The 18,983-nt window shown below is 44.3% G+C and overlaps 2 protein-coding genes across 2 annotated transcripts; both read left to right on the top strand.

Annotated features, from left to right (window-relative positions):
• Nucleotides 1-8,615: 8,615 nt before the first annotated feature.
• On the top strand, nucleotides 8,616-11,076 carry LOC306736677 (nuclear factor 7, ovary-like; the record flags this gene model as incomplete). Its single annotated transcript, XM_079218327.1, has 1 exon — nucleotides 8,616-11,076. One exon carries the CDS (start codon nucleotides 8,616-8,618, stop codon nucleotides 10,059-10,061), a length of 1,446 nt encoding a protein of 481 aa, XP_079074453.1. The 3' UTR covers nucleotides 10,062-11,076.
• A 694-nt stretch (nucleotides 11,077-11,770) lies between these two features.
• Nucleotides 11,771-17,592, top strand: LOC306736552 (uncharacterized protein; the record flags this gene model as incomplete). The annotated part of the gene is made up of 2 exons (XM_079218198.1): nucleotides 11,771-13,201; nucleotides 15,860-17,592. 2 exons carry the CDS (start codon nucleotides 11,771-11,773, stop codon nucleotides 17,267-17,269), a joined length of 2,841 nt encoding a protein of 946 aa, XP_079074324.1. The 3' UTR covers nucleotides 17,270-17,592.
• Between the last annotated feature and the right edge of the window lie 1,391 nt (nucleotides 17,593-18,983).

Below are 18,983 nucleotides of genomic sequence, written 5' to 3' on the forward strand. Positions count from 1 at the left end.
TTTCTTTTTTGGTTCATGTTTGCATTTCGATTGTGTTTTTTTTTTTTTTTTTTGTGCGATCCAGTCTTACAATAGAAGCTGTTTTGTTTTTAGCTGATCGCTTTGTGGCTTTTTCATGGCGCCAGACACGAAGCTGTCCGTGTCTCAGATCCTCTTTTTTTGGTCCCGGGTGCGTTTGATTTCGCCTTTTTTGCCTCGACTCCCAGGAGGGTGGGGTGTAGTCAGTGAGTCCTGTAGCTCCGCTGTGTCACCTGGTTGAACCATGGTGTGTGTGTGTGTGTGTGTGTGTGTGTGTGTGTGTGTGTGTGTGTGTGTGTGTGGGTCGGCTGGCTGTGGGTCAGTGTCGCTCCACTTTATCGTTGCCGCTCATCTCTGGAATGGAAGTCTGTAGTTTGTAAATATGTTGGTGCAAAAAACGGCATTGAAAGCACCCGAGGAGGCTGGAGGCCCCTCCCCCTTTTTTAGGGATGCCAAACGGTGCCGCCGAGGACTACAGCTGGGGGAACGGGATCAGAAGCGTTACTGCGAACGTCTGGTTCACCGTGTAAATAATTAGCTGGTTTACGAAGAAGCAACAAATATATTTTCTGCTCTGTAAAACTTTCAGTTCGGTACATTTCTTGCTCTCAATTATTTAATAATAACCAAATTAAAGGACTTGTTATTTAAGAAAGTCCAGTATGAGCCTGGACCTGAAACCTCTTTGCACAGAAACGCATCATCATCATCATCATCATCATCATCATCATCATCATAATAATAAATACATTTTCAGAACGGATGTTTAGTTTGATATTTAGGAAGCGGCCATTTTCTTCATCGATTAACCTGGAAATCATTTGTTCTTTACATGTTTATACGGTTGTGAACATTTTTTAATAAAAAATGGCCCAAAGTTTGAAGCTGGAAGTTGTGAATTTAATTTTCTGTCAACTTTATTGTTTCAGCTGTAGTTATTTATTATTCCGGTTTAAACTGCCGTCGATCAGAAATCAATCTTCTGCTTCTAAAATCTCAGATTCGTCGCATTAAAAGAACCTCGATCCGACACGTTCAATAATCATATTCAGTTTTCAGTGTTTTAAATTCTGCGTTTGAGCGACCGGCTTTCAGCCAATTAGAGTCCAGCTTTCAGCCAATCAGAGTCCAGCTTTCAGCCAATCAGAGTCCAGCTTTCCGTCTGCGTCGTCTTTCACTTTTAAATGAAACTATTCGTACCGACAGCGGAGCTCGGCTCCAGTAGCTGGTTCTACTTCCGGCTCCAAGTTGGTACAAATATTTATGTTTATTTGTTTACCTGTAATTCTTCTTAAAGGCACAGCGCACCTCTCGGATTGATCGGGTTTTGAGCTCATTGCTGTGTTTGTTTGTTTTTGTTTTCTCGGGTTGAATAAACAAAAAGTGACAATCTTCTTCTTTAAAATATCAGGAAATAGTTAAAAAAAAATCCCAGATCCCAAAGATTTACGTCAAAATATATTTTCACATTTGCATTGGAAAAGCTAGAACCAGAACATTTAGTTCAATTTAGGAACTTTTATTTTTAAACTAAAGTTAATTTTTAATTAATTTCTTTACACCAGAATCACCAACCTGATCGTAGGGAAAACATTTACCTGGCTACGGCCCTGCCGGAGGCCTGGAAGAGACCAGTTGCATTCTGGGAAATGCAGTCCTGCTCGGTTCTTTAAGAGAAACGTTTCTGTGTATTTAGAGATTTCCTGCAGCGGATGCAAGCGTTGATATTGTTGATGACACAGAAAAGCTGCCTTCTGATATTCGCTTGATTGATTTATTGATTGGGCCCCACAGCTGTGTGTGTGTGTGTGTGTGTGTGTGTGTGTGTGTGTGTGTCTGTGTGTGTGTGTATATTAGCGCTTCTATTCCTGGGAGAGATCTAAATCTATATAAAAAAAAAAACCTATGTATACATATCCTGATTGTATTTTTGTTGATTTATTGATCAGACAATGTGATCAGATATGACACGATTGTCGTCACTCGTCATATTTTTGTAGAAAAACTCGGAGGAAACGGTGAACTTCCCGATGCTCGAGGATCTGACGCGTGATTGGATGCTCGCCAAGGACTGAACGGACGACATGAACAGGATGTAGAAATGTTTTGTTCTTCATCTTTTGCCGTTCACTGTGGGATCGACGATGATGATGATGATGATGATGATGATGATAATTATAATTGATTCTTTGATTCTGGTGGTACTGTGTTTTTTTTTCTGTGTCTTGTATTTATTGTCACTTAGTGATTCATGGGAGGAACTTTTCCTTCTTTGACCGTCAACAAAATAAAAAAAGGGTTAGTTATTATTATTATTATTATGGTTATTCTGTAGTCGATCCAGATAAGTCAGAAAAAGTCAAAGGATAGTATTTCATAAGTGATAGTATTGTATGTTCAATTTCAAGTAAAAAGGCAAAGTACAGGATAGTATTAGTCATGCGTCAAAAGGTTTAATGAGAAATGTCAGGATAGAATGCTGAAACTTTTTTTTTTTTAATTGCATTGTATGAAAAAAGTCATATCTTAGTATCTCAAAAATGATAAATAAATTATCACAAAAAAGTAATATACTGTTATAATGAAATAAGTAATTTCAGTGTAAAATATGTTATTGACAACAAACTATATATATATAATTATATATATTCAAAAAAATCATAGTTTAGTATGTAAAATAATGTCATGAAAAAGTCATATGTTGAATGTAAAAAATAAATTTATAGTGTCTCGAAAAATCTGAAAGAAGTCGTAATAGAGTAGGTCAAACATACTGTATATGTTCAAATTATTTTAGTTTTTCAAAAAGTTTATTGAGAAATGTCATAATAAACAGAAGCATTTAATACAAATTCAGAGTATAGTATGAAGAAAGATTAAATAATGAAAATACAGATCGTGGCTTCTATTTTTACAGACAAGTCATAAAAAGTCAAAGATAGTATTTCATAAAAGTGATAGTATCATATGTTACATTTCAAGTAAAAAAGTAAAGAACAGGATATTAATCGGAAGAAAAGAAAAGAGTAATATGTTGAAAGGTCTAATGAGAAATGTCAGGATAGAATGCTGAAACATTTCATTTCAAGAAATTGTATGAAAAAAGTCATAGCTTAGTATCTCAAAAATTTCAAGAAAAAAAGTTAATGTATAGAAAGTCTAAATTATAAGATATGTTTAGTATTTATTATAGTAAAAGTAGATTTAGGTCAAAGTTGAACATATTTAATGTCAAACAGCAGCAGGAGAGACTCATCTTCCTCCTCTTAGTCAGCCTCTTCCTCTTCTTTCCCTCAACTGATGCCCTAAAGAGGTACACACACACACACACACACACACACACTCTCTCTCTCTCTCTCTCTCTCTCTCTCTCTCTCTATAGTAAACCAGATATCGTTGTGTTGAGGTCAGACTGTTTACCGACAGGTGGTCGGTCTACATCCAAGGCATCTACACACACACACACACACACACACACACTGCGGTGAGTCAGACTGACCCAGAGATGCTGATGGAGATATAAACTCTGGGTGGAAGCTGTTCCAATGATTCAAAGGCCACATCACAGTGACTCAGCACAACTCTGTGTGTGTGTGTGTGTGTGTGTGTGTGTGTGTGCGTGTATTGCACCAGCTGCACTTCCACTCTGTACCACCAGAGGGCCCAGCAGACCACTGCTGTTTGTTGCAACAGAAGAAGTATTATCAGCTAATTACACTTCAATGATCATAACGTAAAAGTCAACGTAAAATCCTGTTTTAGCAGCTCGGGGGTTTGAGTTATTTATATACTGTACGGTACAAACGGTGGGCAGCGGCTTCCAACCTAAGGGTCGGGCCCCTCCCATGGGCCACGAGACAGATCTGAGGGGTCGTCAGATAATAGGAGAGCAAAGAAGAAGAAACAAAGTTGTGATACACATTAAAAACAAAATCTCACTCCAAGGTTTTTTGAAAAGTTGTTAAGGAGAGCTCTCATCCAATCAGATTTCACCTCTATGTCTCTATGGAAGTAGAGCGGATTACATGGGTACGTTATCGTTGATTGTCACAGGCTTCAACAAATCAGATCTTTAGGTTGGCATGCTAGCCTGCTAGCTTGCTGGACGTGTGATTGGTCCGTGGGCCAGCGTGACTTTGGGTACTTGAGAAGGATCTGGTTCTGGAACTGAAGCGTACCGATAAACTGAACAACCGCGTCACTGAACTGTTTAACAAAGAGAGGAGGATGGACTTTGTCTTTAACTGATCAGTATGTGTTGAGTGAACTGCTGTTTGGGTTACTGTTTTGTTTTTACATCTGCAGTCGTATTTAATCATAAACAAGCCACGGCGCTGTTGCTGCTGCCCGCGCCGGGCGTCGAGCCGGGGCTGGTCCCGTTAGCCGGGAACTAGCTGCTGCAGCTAACGCTGACAACACTTTTCATTTTTGTGCTGAATTTTCAGTGTTGTTTACTTGAGCTCAAATAGTGCAGCCGGCGGCAGCAGCTGCTACTCGTGCCGCGGCGCCTCTCACCCCGCCATGGTGTCACCCAGCTTGGTTCTCAGACGGAGAGGTTAGCACCAGAGAGGCTAGCACAGCTAGCGCCGTGGAGGTGTGGGGGGGGGCAGGGTTCCCTCGCCGTCAGCCTGTTTTCCATTGCGCCTCCTTGGCTGAGCGTGGTGGAGAATTTTACGGTAGTTAATAGTGTTCCTTCTCTTGAGTGTGCCGCAGTTTTGTTGGATTGTTTTGTCATGTTTTGTTATAACTAATGTGACTGGTTCTTGTTAATATGGACAACATGTGAGACAAACATGGGACGACTGTACAGATGAGAAGGAATTTTATTTTACTTTACCACTCATTTAATATTATTTAGTGGTCTGATTTTTTTGCGATGCTGCTGATTTAGAGAAATTAAAGTCGTCTCTGCTCCTCTGTCACTCTGAGTCAGAAGATCAAAATGTAAACGGTTGAATAAATAATCATCATTTAATTTCAGTCATTTCAGTCACATTTGATCAACATAAGTGCTAAAACAAAGCAGTTGTCTGTGGTTGTAGTTCATAATGATATTTGATTTAGTCTGTTTTAAACATTCAAAGTGTTTCATAACCTTTCTAATCTATAACCTGCTGTGATTGTTTTGTTTTTATCTTCTTTTAAACAACTTTAACTCTAAACCAATAAAGGATGAATTAAAGAAGGAGATATTCTGTTCAACATTTTCATTTTACACAACTCGTGTCAGACTTGTAATGTATTATAGCTAAACATGCATATTTAAATGTTCCAAACATTTAAATACGCATGTTTAGCTATAATACATTACAAGTCTGACACGAGTTGTATTTTTTGAAAATGCTAATGTTGAACAGAAGAAGTTTCTTGGATCGTATAATCTGTGGAGGTTGGAATGATTTTGCTGCAGTCGTATGAATAAAATCCTAAAAGTTTTATCTTGAAGTGTTTATGATTTATTGGTTTATTCAACTAATAAATATCCGCCTGCTCGGCCCTCCCTCTCCAAGCAGGTCAGAGAGGCTCTCAGGTGAGGAGTTATCTTTAGGATTTATTAACATCTAGATGAAGATATTCTTATCAATATTCCGCTTATTAACGACCAAATAATTGCTTCTAAAAACATGACGTCGTCAGTGTTGCTCAATCCTGCGGCTTCTATCCTCCGGCTGCTTCATACGAGAGAACAGAACGACGTGAACTCCAACAGAACCGGCTCAGCGGCATGACTTCACTTCAGCAGCATCCAAAGTTCATCTCAATTAAACTGGAGTTTCTACACTTGACAGGAAGTCCCGCCCTCAGGTGAGACACACTGAACTCTGGGCTGAAGCAGCAGCTGGTTGACATGTGTAGAGACAGGTTGATCCGAGGCGAGCAGCAACAGCTGAAGTGAAGCACTGCCTTCGCTTTGTGTCTCTGGTGAAGAGCGGACTGCATTCCAGGTAGGCTGTGGTTACGTGGTACAGGGCTGATCTTAGGCTCCGCCCCCATTATAGAGCAACTCATCTCATCAGAGAGATGAACCTCTGGCGAATCAAAGTTCACCCTTTTGATAAAGTTCCACCCCTCCATGACTCACCTGAGACGAACCGGGAACACAAGGTGCGATCCTGTGGAAGAGAGAGAGAGAGAGAGAGAGAGAGAGAGATTCATTCTCATCGTCCACTGAGAGCCGACAGGTGCAGGAGGTAAGACTGTAACACTGCTGACTTCACACTCTGAATGTGAGTTTACCACCAACAACTTTGTTGACAGAGTATTATTGTTCTCTTTATCAATAGAAGGTCGTACTTTGACACTTAAGATCTTCCTTCATAACCTTCTTCTATTAAAGGGACAACAAAAACTAGTATTTTTCTAACTTATTTACAAGGCTGCAGGACTTTATCTCTCTATCTCCCTCTATCTCTACCTTCTTTCGTGTCTCCTCTCCTTGTTTTGTCTTAAATCTTGTTTAAAATGTTTCCTTCAATCTCTCCTCCTCTCCTTATGTCCTTCTGTTTCATCTCCTCTGCTTCTCTCCTTGTTTTTCTGCAAAAACCTGTCTGTAATAAACGTTCAAACCTCTCTCTCTCTCTCTCACTCTCTCTCTCTCTCATTACATGTACTTTAAAGTGAACACTTACAAATCAAAGTTTTACTAGATTCCATCCATCCATCCATTTTCATCCACTGCTCCGGGGTCGGGTCTCGGTGGCAGCAGGTCCGGCAGGCCAACCCAGGCTTCCCTCGCACCAGCGACACTTTCCAGCTCATTCCGAGGTGTTCCCCGGCCAGCTAGGAGATATAATCCCTCCAGCGTGTCCTCGGTCTTCCCCGGGGTCTCCTACCAGTTGGATGTGCCCGGAAAACCTCTAATGGGAGGCGTCCAGGAGGCATCCTGACTAGATGCTGAACCACCTCAGCTGACTCCTTTCCACACAAAGGAGCAGCGGCTCGACTCCAAGCTCCCTCCTGATGTCCGAGCTCCTTACCCTATCTCTAAGGCTGAGCCCGGCCACCCTGCGGAGGAAGCTCATTTCGGCCGCTCGTATCCGAGACCTCGTTCTTTCGGTCACGACCCAGAGTTTGTGACCATAGGTGAGGGTTGGAACGTAGACCGACCGGTAAATCTTCACCAAGATGGACCGGTAAAGCGCCTGTTTTACCGCTGCATCTTACCCTCACTCGTGAACAAGACCCCGAGATACTTGAACTCCTTCGCTTGGGGTAGGCACTCTGTCCCCACCTGAAGGGAGCAATCCACCGGTTTCCGGCAGAGCACCATGGCCTCAGATTTGGAGGCTGAGCAGTGTGATACCCCGATAGTTCGAGCACACTCTCCGGTCCCCATTCTTGAAGATGGGAACCACCACACTGGTCTGCCAGTCCATGGGCACTGTTCCCGACATTGAAGATGCGTGTCAGCCAAGACTGCTCAACAATGTCCAGCGCCTTCAGCATCTCAGGGCGGATCTCATCCACCCCCGGTGCCTTGCCACCAAGGAGATTTTGCCTACCTTAGTGGCCTCTGCCAGGGATATGGGTGCAACCATCCCAAAGTCTTCAGGCGCTGCCCCCTCTACAGGGGACATGTTGGCCGGGTTTAGGAGTTCCTCAAAGTGCTCTTTCCACCGGCCAATGATATCCCCCGTCTGGGTCAGCAGTTCCTCCCTCCTCCCACGCTGAGAACAGCTTGGGGTAGGCCCTGCTTTCCCTTCCTGAGCCGTCAGATGGTTTGCCAGAACCTCCTTGAGGCCAACCAAAAGTCCTTCTCCACGGCCTCCCCGAACTCCTCCCATGCCCGAGTTTTAGCATCTGCGACCAGCGCAGCTGCAGCCCTTCTGGACTGCCGGTATCCATCAGCTGCTTCAGGAGACCCCTAAGCCAACCAGGCCCGAAATGTCTCCTTCTTCAGCTTGACGGCTTCCCTCACCCCCAGTGTCCATCACCGGGTTCTTGGGTTGCCGCCACGACAGGCACCGATGACCTTTTTGACCACAGCTCCTAGCGGCCTCGTCCACAATGGAGGCTTTGAACATGGTCCACTTGGATTCCATGTTCCCAATCTCCCTCGGGATGTGTGAGAAGTCCTTCCGGAGGTGGAAGTTGAAGACCTCCTGGACAGAATCCTCCGCCAAACGTTCCCAGTTCACCCTCATTACACGTTTGGGCAAAACTGTAACTTCAGACGTCCGCTCTATCTTGCTTCCTGCGCATATCGGCAGTAGTAGAATCATAAAATGCTGAATTTAACTGCACAGCTGGTACAGACAGCAAGGTCAGCAACGACTGTAATCAGTTATCCATGTTGAAATAACCTGGTAGTCGATCGGTAATCAAGGTGGTTTGTTGTTGTTCGGGGAAGGACTCGTCGTTACTGCTAGAACCTAATCATGTGGCGAACTCGGGTGTCTTCATCAATGTTTTCAAAGGTGTATGCTCCTGCCCGTCCACACTATAAGGTAGCCCCGGATCTTTTAAAATCCTGAATAGTGTGGACGCTCAGCGTAAACGTAGCAAAATATATGCTTTTAAAATGGAAACTAATTACCTATTGACCCAATTTACAGTCCGCTGTCTGTCTGCTTGGTTTTCAGCGTTCTACAAACACAATGGCTTCCAGATCGGGGGAGGATCTCACCTGCTCCGTCTGTCAGGACATCTTCAAGAACCCGGTTGTCCTGTCCTGCAGCCACAGCTTCTGTAGAGACTGTCTGAAGAGCTGGTGGAAAGGGAAACCAACACGTGAGTGTCCAGTTTGTAACAGAAAATCATCGAGGAGTGAACCACCTGTTAGTTTGGTGATAAAGAACCTGTGTGAGTCCTTCTTACGGGAGAGAGACCAGAGAGCTCCAGAGACTCTCTGCAGTCTGCACTCTGAGAAACTCAGACTCTTCTGTCTGGACCATCAGCGGCTGGTGTGTCTCGTCTGCAGAGATTCAGAAACACACAAAAACCACAGATTCAGACCCATCGATGAAGCTGCTCAGGATCTCAAAGAGGAGCTCCAGAGATCCCTGAAGCCCTTAAAGGAGAAACTGAAGCTGTGTGAACAAGTTAAAGGAAACTGTGATCAAACAACAGAACAGATGAAGGTCCAGGCCCGAGGAGCAGAGAGACAGATTCAGGATCAGTTTAAGAAGCTTCACCAGTTTCTGGAGGAGGAAGAGGAGGCCAGGATGGCTGCACTGAGGGAGGAAGAGGAGCAGAAGAGTCAGATGATGAAGGAGAAGATGGAGGCTATGAGCAGAGAGATAGCAGCTCTTTCAGACACAGTCAGAGCCACAGAGGACGAGCTGAGAGCTGAAGACGTCTCATTCCTCAACAACTACAAGGCTGCAGTGGAACGAGTCCAGCAGCGCCCCCTGCTGGAGGATCCACAGCTGCTCTCAGGAGCTCTGATAGACGAGGCCAAACACCTGGGCAACCTGACCTTCAACATCTGGAACAAGATGAAGGACCTGGTCTCATCCATTGTAGTTCTGTACCCAAACTCTGCTAATCCAGAACTCATCCTGTCTGAAGATCTGACCAGTGTGAGACGAGGAGAGAGACAGAAGCTTCCTGAAAACCCAGAGAGGTCTAATACATTAAAACCCATCCTTGGTTTTGACTCAAAGACTCAATGCTGGGATGTGAGCATCAAAGACAGTCTGTGCTGGTTTCTGGGTGTGGCTGAAGAGCCTGTTGAGAGGAATGGAAGTACGTGGTCTAGAATCTGGAGAATAGGGTTCTCTAATGGCGAATATAAGGCCTTCGCTCCATCGGCCAAACCGATCCTCCTATCGGAGCCGAAGAAGCTCCGGAGGATCCGAGTGAATCTGGACTGGACCAGAGGAATGCTGTCGTTCTCCGATGCCGACGCCAACACACACATACACACCTTCACGCACACCTTCACCGAGAAGGTGTTTCCATATTTCAGCGGCCGTGACGAATTCCCGACAGCGGTGGACGGTGACGAGGGGGAACGCAAGGAGTGCGTCGTACCCGATGAGGATCGGCCGGAGAGGCAGCTGTGGCGGGTGTGGCTCAGCGGGGCAGCTGGTGGTCCGTAGAGCGTTCGATGCCGGACTGCATGACTTGACTAGTCTGCCGGCCAGGAGACGCCTGGTGGCCTCAGCTATCAGCGGGTGACGCGTCGTATAAAATGGCTTCCAGTCGTCAATGGGCGAGGACATCTTCGTTGGATTTGACCCTAAATGAGACCTGGATTTTTCATCTTATTTCAAGGTCTGATTTTTTTTGTTTATGCTGGTGATGGCTCTGCTCCTCTGTCACTCTGAATCAGAAGATTACAAATGTAAACGTTGAATAAATGATGAAGAATGTCTTTTTCATGATGATGTCTGAAAGAAGAGAGCTTCATGACGGGTTTGGTTCGCTTAGCTTTTCCAAGAGATAAATGAATAGTTAACAGCTATTCATTTGTATTTTTTTTATTTCAGACTTGGTTTTTGTTGTAGTTGAGTATTCATTTTATTATTTTTCCAATGTTTCATGTAATAAGCAGACATGCAGAAGTTTGCTATAGTGGAGTATTGGCATGCAAGTTAGTTCTGTATCAATAATCATTATTTAAGATCATTTCAGTCACATTTGATCAACATAAGTACACAAATAAAGCAGTTGGCTGTGGTTATAGTTTATAATGATCTATGATTTAGTCTGTTATGAACATTCAAAGTATTCATAACGAACAATGATTTGTATTGCCTTTTTTAATCTGTAACCTGCTGTGATTATTTTGTTTTAAATCTTCGTTTAAACAACTTTAACTGTCAACCAATAAAGGAGGAATTGAAGGAGATATTTATATATGCACAATTTAAATATGCATGTTTAGCTATAATACATTTACATTACAAGTCTGACACGAGTTGTATAAAATTAAAATGTTGAGCAGAAGAAGTTTCTTGGATCGTATAATCTGTGGAGGTTGGAATGATTTTGCTGCAGTCGTATGAATAAAATCCTAAAAGTTTTCTTTTGAAGCGTTTATGATTTATTGGCATCATAAATACCCGTCTGCTCTGCCCTCAGGTGAGGATTTATCTTTAGGATTTCATAACAACTAGGAGATACTCTGATCAATATTCTGTTTATTAACGGACAAATATTTGCTTCTAAAAACATGTATAGAATCAGGATTATAATCTGTATTTAAAATATATATAAATATTGTTTCTAGAGCAGCGACAAATTATGTTTCCAACAGCCAAGTCAAGATATAAAGTCATTGATATCTCACTGGGAACAAATATAAAATGTTCATCAAATAATGAACACTTCAGAGTGAAGGTCATAAATGAAACTTGAAGGACGTCATCAGTGTTGCTCAACCCTCCGGCTGCTTTATACGAGAGAACAGAACAACATGAAATCCAACAGAACCGGATCAACGGCATGACTTCACTTCAGCAGCATCCAAAGTTCAAGTCAATTAAACTGGAGTTTCTACACTTGACAGGAAGTCCCGCCTCCAGGTGAGACACACTGAACTCTGGCCTGAAGCAGCAGCTGGTTAAAATGTAACTAGGAGACAGATTGATACGAGGTAATCTGAGGAGTTCAATGTATAAAGGACTGTAAATTCATTTTGACGCACAGACGGAGAGAGAGCTACTTCAACCTGCTGCTGACTTCACACACTGAACGTGAGTTCACCACGAGCAAAGAAGAAAACAACTCTTAACTGTCATGACAGTTTGATTGAAACCACCATCTGAATCACAGCCAGCTTTGTTTTCAGCGTTCTACAAACTCAATGGCTTCCAGATCGGGGGAGGATCTCTCCTGCTCCGTCTGCCAGGACATCTTCAAGAACCCTGTTATTCTGTCCTGCAGCCACAGCTTCTGTAGAGACTGTCTGAAGAGCTGGTGGAAAGGGAAACCAACACGTGAGTGTCCAGTTTGTAGGAGAAGATCAAGGAGTCGACTAACTTGTAACCTGGTGTTAAAGAACCTGTGTGAGTCCTTCTTACGGGAGAGAGACCAGAGAGATCCAAAGACTCTCTGCAGTCTGCACTCTGAGAAACTCAGACTCTTCTGTCTGGACCATCAGCAGCCAGTGTGTCTCGTCTGCAGAGATTCAGAGAAACACACCGACCATAGATTCAGACCCATCGATGAAGCTGCTCAGGATCTCAAAGAAAAGCTTCAGAGATCCCTGGAGCCCTTAAAGGAGAAACTGAAGGTCTTTGAACAAGTTAAAGGAAACTGTGATCAAACAGCAGAACACATGAAGGTCCAGGCCCGAGGCACAGAGAGGAAGATTCAGGATCAGTTTAAGAAGCTTCACCAGTTTTTAGAGGAGGAAGAGGAGGCCAGGATGGCTGCACTGAGGGAGGAAGAGGAGCAGAAGAGTCAGATGATGAAGGAGAAGATGGAGGCTCTGAGCAGAGAGATAGCAGCTCTTTCAGACACAGTCAGAGCCACAGAGGACGAGCTGAGAGCTGAAGACGTCTCATTCCTCAACAACTACAAGGCTGCAGTGGAACGAGTCCAGCAGCGCCCCCTGCTGGAGGATCCACAGCTGCTCTCAGGAGCTCTGATAGACGAGGCCAAACACCTGGGCAACCTGACCTTCAACATCTGGACCAAGATGAAGGACCTGGTCTCCTACACTCCTGTGGTTCTGGACCCAAACACTGTTCATCCAGGACTCATCCTGTCTGAAGATCTGACCAGTTTGAGACGAGGAGAGAGACAGGAGGTTCCTGATAACATTGAGAGGTCTGACTGTTTTTGTATTGTTCTGGGCTCTGAGGGGTTTAACTTGGGGATTCACAGCTGGGATGTCGAGGTTGGAGACAGTGCCCACTGGTGTCTGGGTGTCATAAAAGAGTCTATGGAGAAGAAAGGGAGCGTACTGTCTGGAATATGGAGAATAGGATTCTCTAATGGACAATATAACGCCTTCACTCCATCAACCCAAAGAATCATTCTCAGACTGAAGAAGAACCCAAAGAGGATCAGAGTGAATCTGGACTGGACAAGAGGACAACTGTCGTTCTCTGATCCTGACACCAACACACACATACACACCTTCACACACCATTTTACTGAGAGGATGTTTCCATACTTTGTGAATCATGATGAATTCCCAATAAAGATTTTACCAAATGAGGAGAAGGAGGAGGATGATGATGATGATGATGATGATGATTATGATGAAGATGATTACAGATACTACGATTAAAGACATCAAGTTCTTCAAAAGATGCTCCGTCCTATTAATATGAAGCAATTTAATCGTAGTTGATCCTAAATGAATAGTCAAGAACCGAAATAGACGGACAACAGAAAAAAACATGTGAGACAAACATGGGACGACTGTACAGATGAGAAGGAATTTTATTTTACTTTCCCACTCATTTAATCTTATCTAGTGGTCTGATCTTTTTTTATGCTGCTGATTTAGAGAAGCTAAAGTCGTCTCTGCTCCTCTGTCACTGTGAATCAGAAGATCAAATGTAAACAATGATTGAATAATCATCATTTAAGATCACTTCAGTCACATTTGATCAACATAAGTACACAAATAATGCAGTTGTCTGTGGTTATAGTTTATGATGATCTATGATTTAGTCTGTTATGAACATTCAAAGTGTTTCATAACCTTTCTAATCTGTAATCTGCTGTGATTGTTTTGTTTTTATGTTCTTTTATACAACTTTAACTGTAAAGCAATAAAGGATGACTTGAAGAAGGAGATCTGTATATATATGGAACATTTAAATATGCATGTTTAGCTATAATACATTACAAGTCTGACACGGGTTGTATTTTTTAAAATGCTAGAAGAAGAAGTTTCTTGGATCTGTTTCTTGGATCTGTGGAGGTTGGAATGATTTTGCTTTTTGTGTGAATAAAATCCTAAAAGTTTTCTCTTGAAGCGTTTATGATTTATTGGCATCATAAATACCCGTCTGCTCTGCCCTCAGGTGAGGATTTATCTTTAGGATTTCATAACAACTAGAAGATACTCTGATCAATATTCTGTTTATTAACGACCAAATAATTGCTTCTAAAAACATGTATGGAATCAGGATTATAATCTGTATTTAAAATATATATAAATATTGTTTCTAGAGTAGCGACAAATTATGTTTCCAACAGCCAAGTCAAGATATAAAGTCATTGATATCTCACTGGGAACAAATGTCAAATGTTCATCAAATAATGAACACTTCAGAGTGAAGGTCATAAATGAAACTTGAAGGACGTCATCAGTGTTGCTCAACCCTCCGGCTGCTTTATACGAGAGAACAGAACGACATGAACTCCAACAGAACCGGATCAACGGCATGACTTCACTTCAGCAGCATCCAAAGTTCAAGTCAATTAAACTGGAGTTTCTACACTTGACAGGAAGTCCCGCCCTCAGGTGAGACACACTGAACTCTGGGCTGAAGCAGCAGCTGGTTGACATGTGTAGAGACAGATTGATCCAAAGCGATCTGAGCAGATCCATGTTTATAGAACGAGCTCACAGAACCGGAGCAGCTGTTCAGCTGTACAGCAACAGCTGAAGTGAAGCACTGACTTTGCTTTGTGTCTCTGGTGAAGAGCGGACTGCATTCCAGGTAGGCTGTGGTTACGTGGCACAGGGCTGATTTTAGGCCCCGCCCCCATCGTGGAGGTTCATCTCATCAGAGAGATGAACCTCTGGCGAATCAAAGTTCACCCTTTTGATAAAGTTCCACCCCTCCATGACTCACCTGAGACGAACCGGGAACACAAGGTGCGATCCTGAGAGCCGACGGGTGCCGGAGACCGAACTGGAACACTGCTGACTTCACACTCTGAATGTGAGTTTACTACCAAAAATATCTGTTAACTTTCAAGGTGAGTAGATTGACTGCTTAGTTACAGAATATACCTCAGAGTATTATCGTTCTCTTTAAAAATGTAAGGTCGTGCTTTGACGCTTAAGATCTTCCTTCATAATCTTCTTCTCTATAATCAAAGGGACACAACAACATTTTGGTAGCACTTTATAATAACTACACACTATTTATCATTAGTAAAGCATGAGTAAACACTTAATTCATCATTTATAAAGCATTGTTCCAACATGAACACTCATTAGTAGCTCATTAGTATGCAATTCATGAACACAGTTTTAAATGTTTTATTCTTGATTAATAAGCTTGACTATTATATGCGTTTCATGATTGGGTTTTCATACTTTATAAATGATGGATTCCCCATTTGTAAATTAAGTATTAAGGACATATAGATGATTAAAAATACCATTTATAAAGTGTTAGTAAATGATAACAAAATAAAAAGCGTTGTCAGCGCTAGGTGCAGCAGCTAGCTTCCCGACAATCACCGAAGGTAGCGAGACCAGCCCCGGCTCGACGCCCGACTCGGGCAGCGTTGACGTCGGCAGTAGCAGCAGCAACAGCGGCTTATAAACTGTCACGGCCTGTTTTTGATTAAATACAACTTTTTCTTTCAATTTAGTAGAGCGGCGTATAAAAGTGCCTTATAACCCGCATTTTACGGCATTGATTATGAGTATCTCGCTATCACCTGGATTGGTCTACTTACAACTGAGGTGGCGCGTGCCTTGCTAGCTAGCTAGCTGGCTAGCTAGCGTAGCGAGCTAGTCATAGCTAGCATAATCAACAATATGTATGTGCCAGCAAACACTCGTGCCACTGACGGGCATCGCCCCCCATCACCATCATATTAATGTTCTGTATCACTTTGTGTTGTGTCTATTTCCCTTTTCTGTTGAGAAGATAACTGAGACTAAAAGACGAATAAGATACGCTTTTTAAAATGGAAACTAATTACCTATTGACCCAATTTACAGTCTGCTGTCTGTCTGCTTGGTTTTCAGCGTTCTACAAACACAATGGCTTCCAGATCGGGGGAGGATCTCACCTGCTCCGTCTGTCAGGACATCTTCAAGAACCCGGTTGTCCTGTCCTGCAGCCACAGCTTCTGTAGAGACTGTCTGAAGAGCTGGTGGAAAGGGAAACCAACACGTGAGTGTCCAGTTTGTAACAGAAGATCATCGAGGAGTGAACCGCCTGTTAGTTTGGTGATAAAGAACCTGTGTGAGTCCTTCTTACGGGAGAGAGACCAGAGAGCTCCAGAGACTCTCTGCAGTCTGCACTCTGAGAAACTCAGACTCTTCTGTCTGGACCATCAGCAGCCAGTGTGTCTCGTCTGCAGAGATTCAAAAATCCACACTGACCACAGATTCAAACCCATCGAAGAAGTTGTACAAGATCTCAAAAAGGAGCTCCAGAGATCTCTGGAGCCCTTAAAGGAGAAACTGAAGCTGTTTGAACAAGTTAAAGGAAACTGTGATCAAACAGCAGAACACGTGAAGGTCCAGGCCCGAGGAGCAGAGAGAACGATTAAGGATCAGTTTAAGAAGCTTCACCAGTTTCTAGAGGAGGAAGAGGAGGCCAGGATGGCTGCACTGAGGGAGGAAGAGGAGCAGAAGAGTCAGATGATGAAGGAGAAGATGGAGGCTCTGAGCAGAGAGATAGCAGCTCTTTCAGACACAGTCAGAGCCACAGAGGACGAGCTGAGAGCTGAAGACGTCTCATTCCTCAACAACTACAAGGCTGCAGTGGAACGAGTCCAGCAGCGCCCCCTGCTGGAGGATCCACAGCTGCTCTCAGGAGCTCTGATAGACGAGGCCAAACACCTGGGCAACCTGACCTTCAACATCTGGAACAAGATGAAGGACCTGGTCTCCTACACTCCTGTGGTTCTGGACCCAAACACTGCTCATCCAGGACTCATCCTGTCTAAAGATCTGACCAGTTTGAGACGAGGAGAGAGACAGAAGCTTCCTGAAAACCCCGAGAGGTTTGATTCCTTGAACCCTGTCCTGGGCTCTAAGGGGTTTAACTCAGGGATTCACAATTGGGACGTTGAGGTTGGAGACAGTAAATGCTGGTTTCTGGGTGTGGTAAAAGAGTCTGTCGAAAGGAAAGGGAGTCCGTGGTCTGGAATTTGGAGGATAGGATTCTCTAATGGTATTTATAAAGTCTTCGCCCCATCAGCCCATCCTTTTGTTCTCACAGTGACGAAGAAGCTCCAGAGGATCAGAGTTTTTCTGGACTGGAAAAGAGGATATCTGTTGTTCTCTGATGCCGACACCAACTCACCCATATACAGCTTCACAGGCAAGTTCACCGAGAAGCTGTTTCCATACTTTAGCAATAGCAATAAATGCCCCATTAAGATTTCACCACAGCTGGATGAATATGACAGTTATGGTTGCTGGTAGACGCATGCAGCATCTGAAAGGGAGGTTTGCCATGAAATGTCATCCTGTTGATTTTGTCATGATGTAGGTTTGTCTTGTTTCCTGTTTTATTTTGAAGTCCTTGTATTGTGTTCTGTGTTCCCTGCACTTCATGCCCCTGTGAGTGTCTGTTGATTGTCTGCCCTGGTCCCTGATATTTCTGTAGTGTCCAATCACCTATTCCCTTGTATTTAAACCATGATTGTCTCCTGTCGCCTTGTCAGACCGTACTGTTTGTTGCTGCGTGTTAACTGTGAGTAGACCGTTTGTTTGTCCTGTCAGATCCCCGTTTTTACTTTCCTCTACCTTTTTTTTCCTGTTGAAAAGCCTGTCCTGAGTTTTTTTGGTGGAGAAATATATATTCTTTATACTGTTGTAGGCGTGTGGGTCCTCCCTTAATCAAATGACAGAACGATCCGACCAGTACCTGGACCCAGTCTGCAACCTTTTTTTAAATTTTCAATCCTTTTTTGTTGGATCCTGCCATGGCAAACCCATGGCCGTTCTCGATCCGCTTGCTTTTTTGTGACCCCGGTTCCCCGTGTCCTGTCGGCGCCCCGGCCAACCCCTGTCACAGCTGCCAACTCGGAGCCGCACCCGACTACGGGTCCCCTGCCGCCGTCGTGACCTGTTCCCGAGCCTTGTTCCCCTTCAGAGTCCTGTTCCCCTGAGGGGCCACAGCCTCTGGAAGCCCCGGAATCCCAGCAGTCTCCGGAGTCCCCTTATCGCTCACCGGAGTCCCCTTATCGCTCACCGGAGTCCCCTTATCGCTCACCGGAGTCCCCTTATCGCTCTCTGGAGTCCCCTTATCGCTCACCGGAGTCCCCTTATCGCTCTCTGGAGTCCCCTTATCGCTCACCAGAGTCCCCTTATCGCTCTCTGGAGTCCCCTTATCGCTCACCAGAGTCCCCTTATCGCTCTCTGGAGTCCCCTTATCGCTCACCAGAGTCCCCTTATCGCTCACCAGAGTCCCCTTATCGCTCACCAGAGTCCCCTTATCGCTCACCGGAGTCCCCTTATCGCTCTCTGGAGTCCCCGTCTCGCTCTCCGGTGCCCCAGCAGCCTCCCAATGGTTTCCGGCCCGCCCCTCGGAGTGTGTCTGTCCGCCTGTGAACCGTCCTCCGGCCCGTCCTCCGGCCCGTTCTCCGGCCCGTCCTCCGGCCCGTTCTCCGGCCCGTTCTCCGGCCCGTCCTCCGGCCCGTCCTCCGGCCCGTTCTCCGGCCCGTCCTCCGGCCCGTCCTCCGGCCCGTCCTCCGGCCCGTCCTCCGGCCCGTTCTCCGGCCCGCCCCCCGAACTATTTCGGCCGTGCCCCAGGTCCCTCCTCCGGCTCCCCTCCACCCACCCAAGGCAACCTTGTACCGGTGGTCGTCCGCTGGTCCCTCCTCTGTTTTCGTTCCTCTACCTTTTTTCCCTCGGCCTGTTGGAAGCCCGTCCTGAGTCTTTTTTGGTGGAGAAATATATATTCTTTATACTGTTGTAGGCGTTTGGGTCCTCCCTTAAACCACCCCGGACAGATTTAGACTTTCAATGATTAATCAAATAGGAGAACTGAAATAGATTTTCTTAAAATGTCATTTGTGTTTTGATGGGGTGTTGTGTTGATTTTTTTTGTGATGCTGGTGATTGAGGAACTGATGTTGTTTCTGCTTTTACTCTAATTGTTTTATTCTTTTCATGAGGTTTATCACTGCGTCAC

Source organism: Taurulus bubalis (genome assembly GCF_910589615.1).
Source record: "Taurulus bubalis genome assembly, chromosome: 5".
Taxonomy (NCBI): domain Eukaryota; kingdom Metazoa; phylum Chordata; class Actinopteri; order Perciformes; family Cottidae; genus Taurulus; species Taurulus bubalis.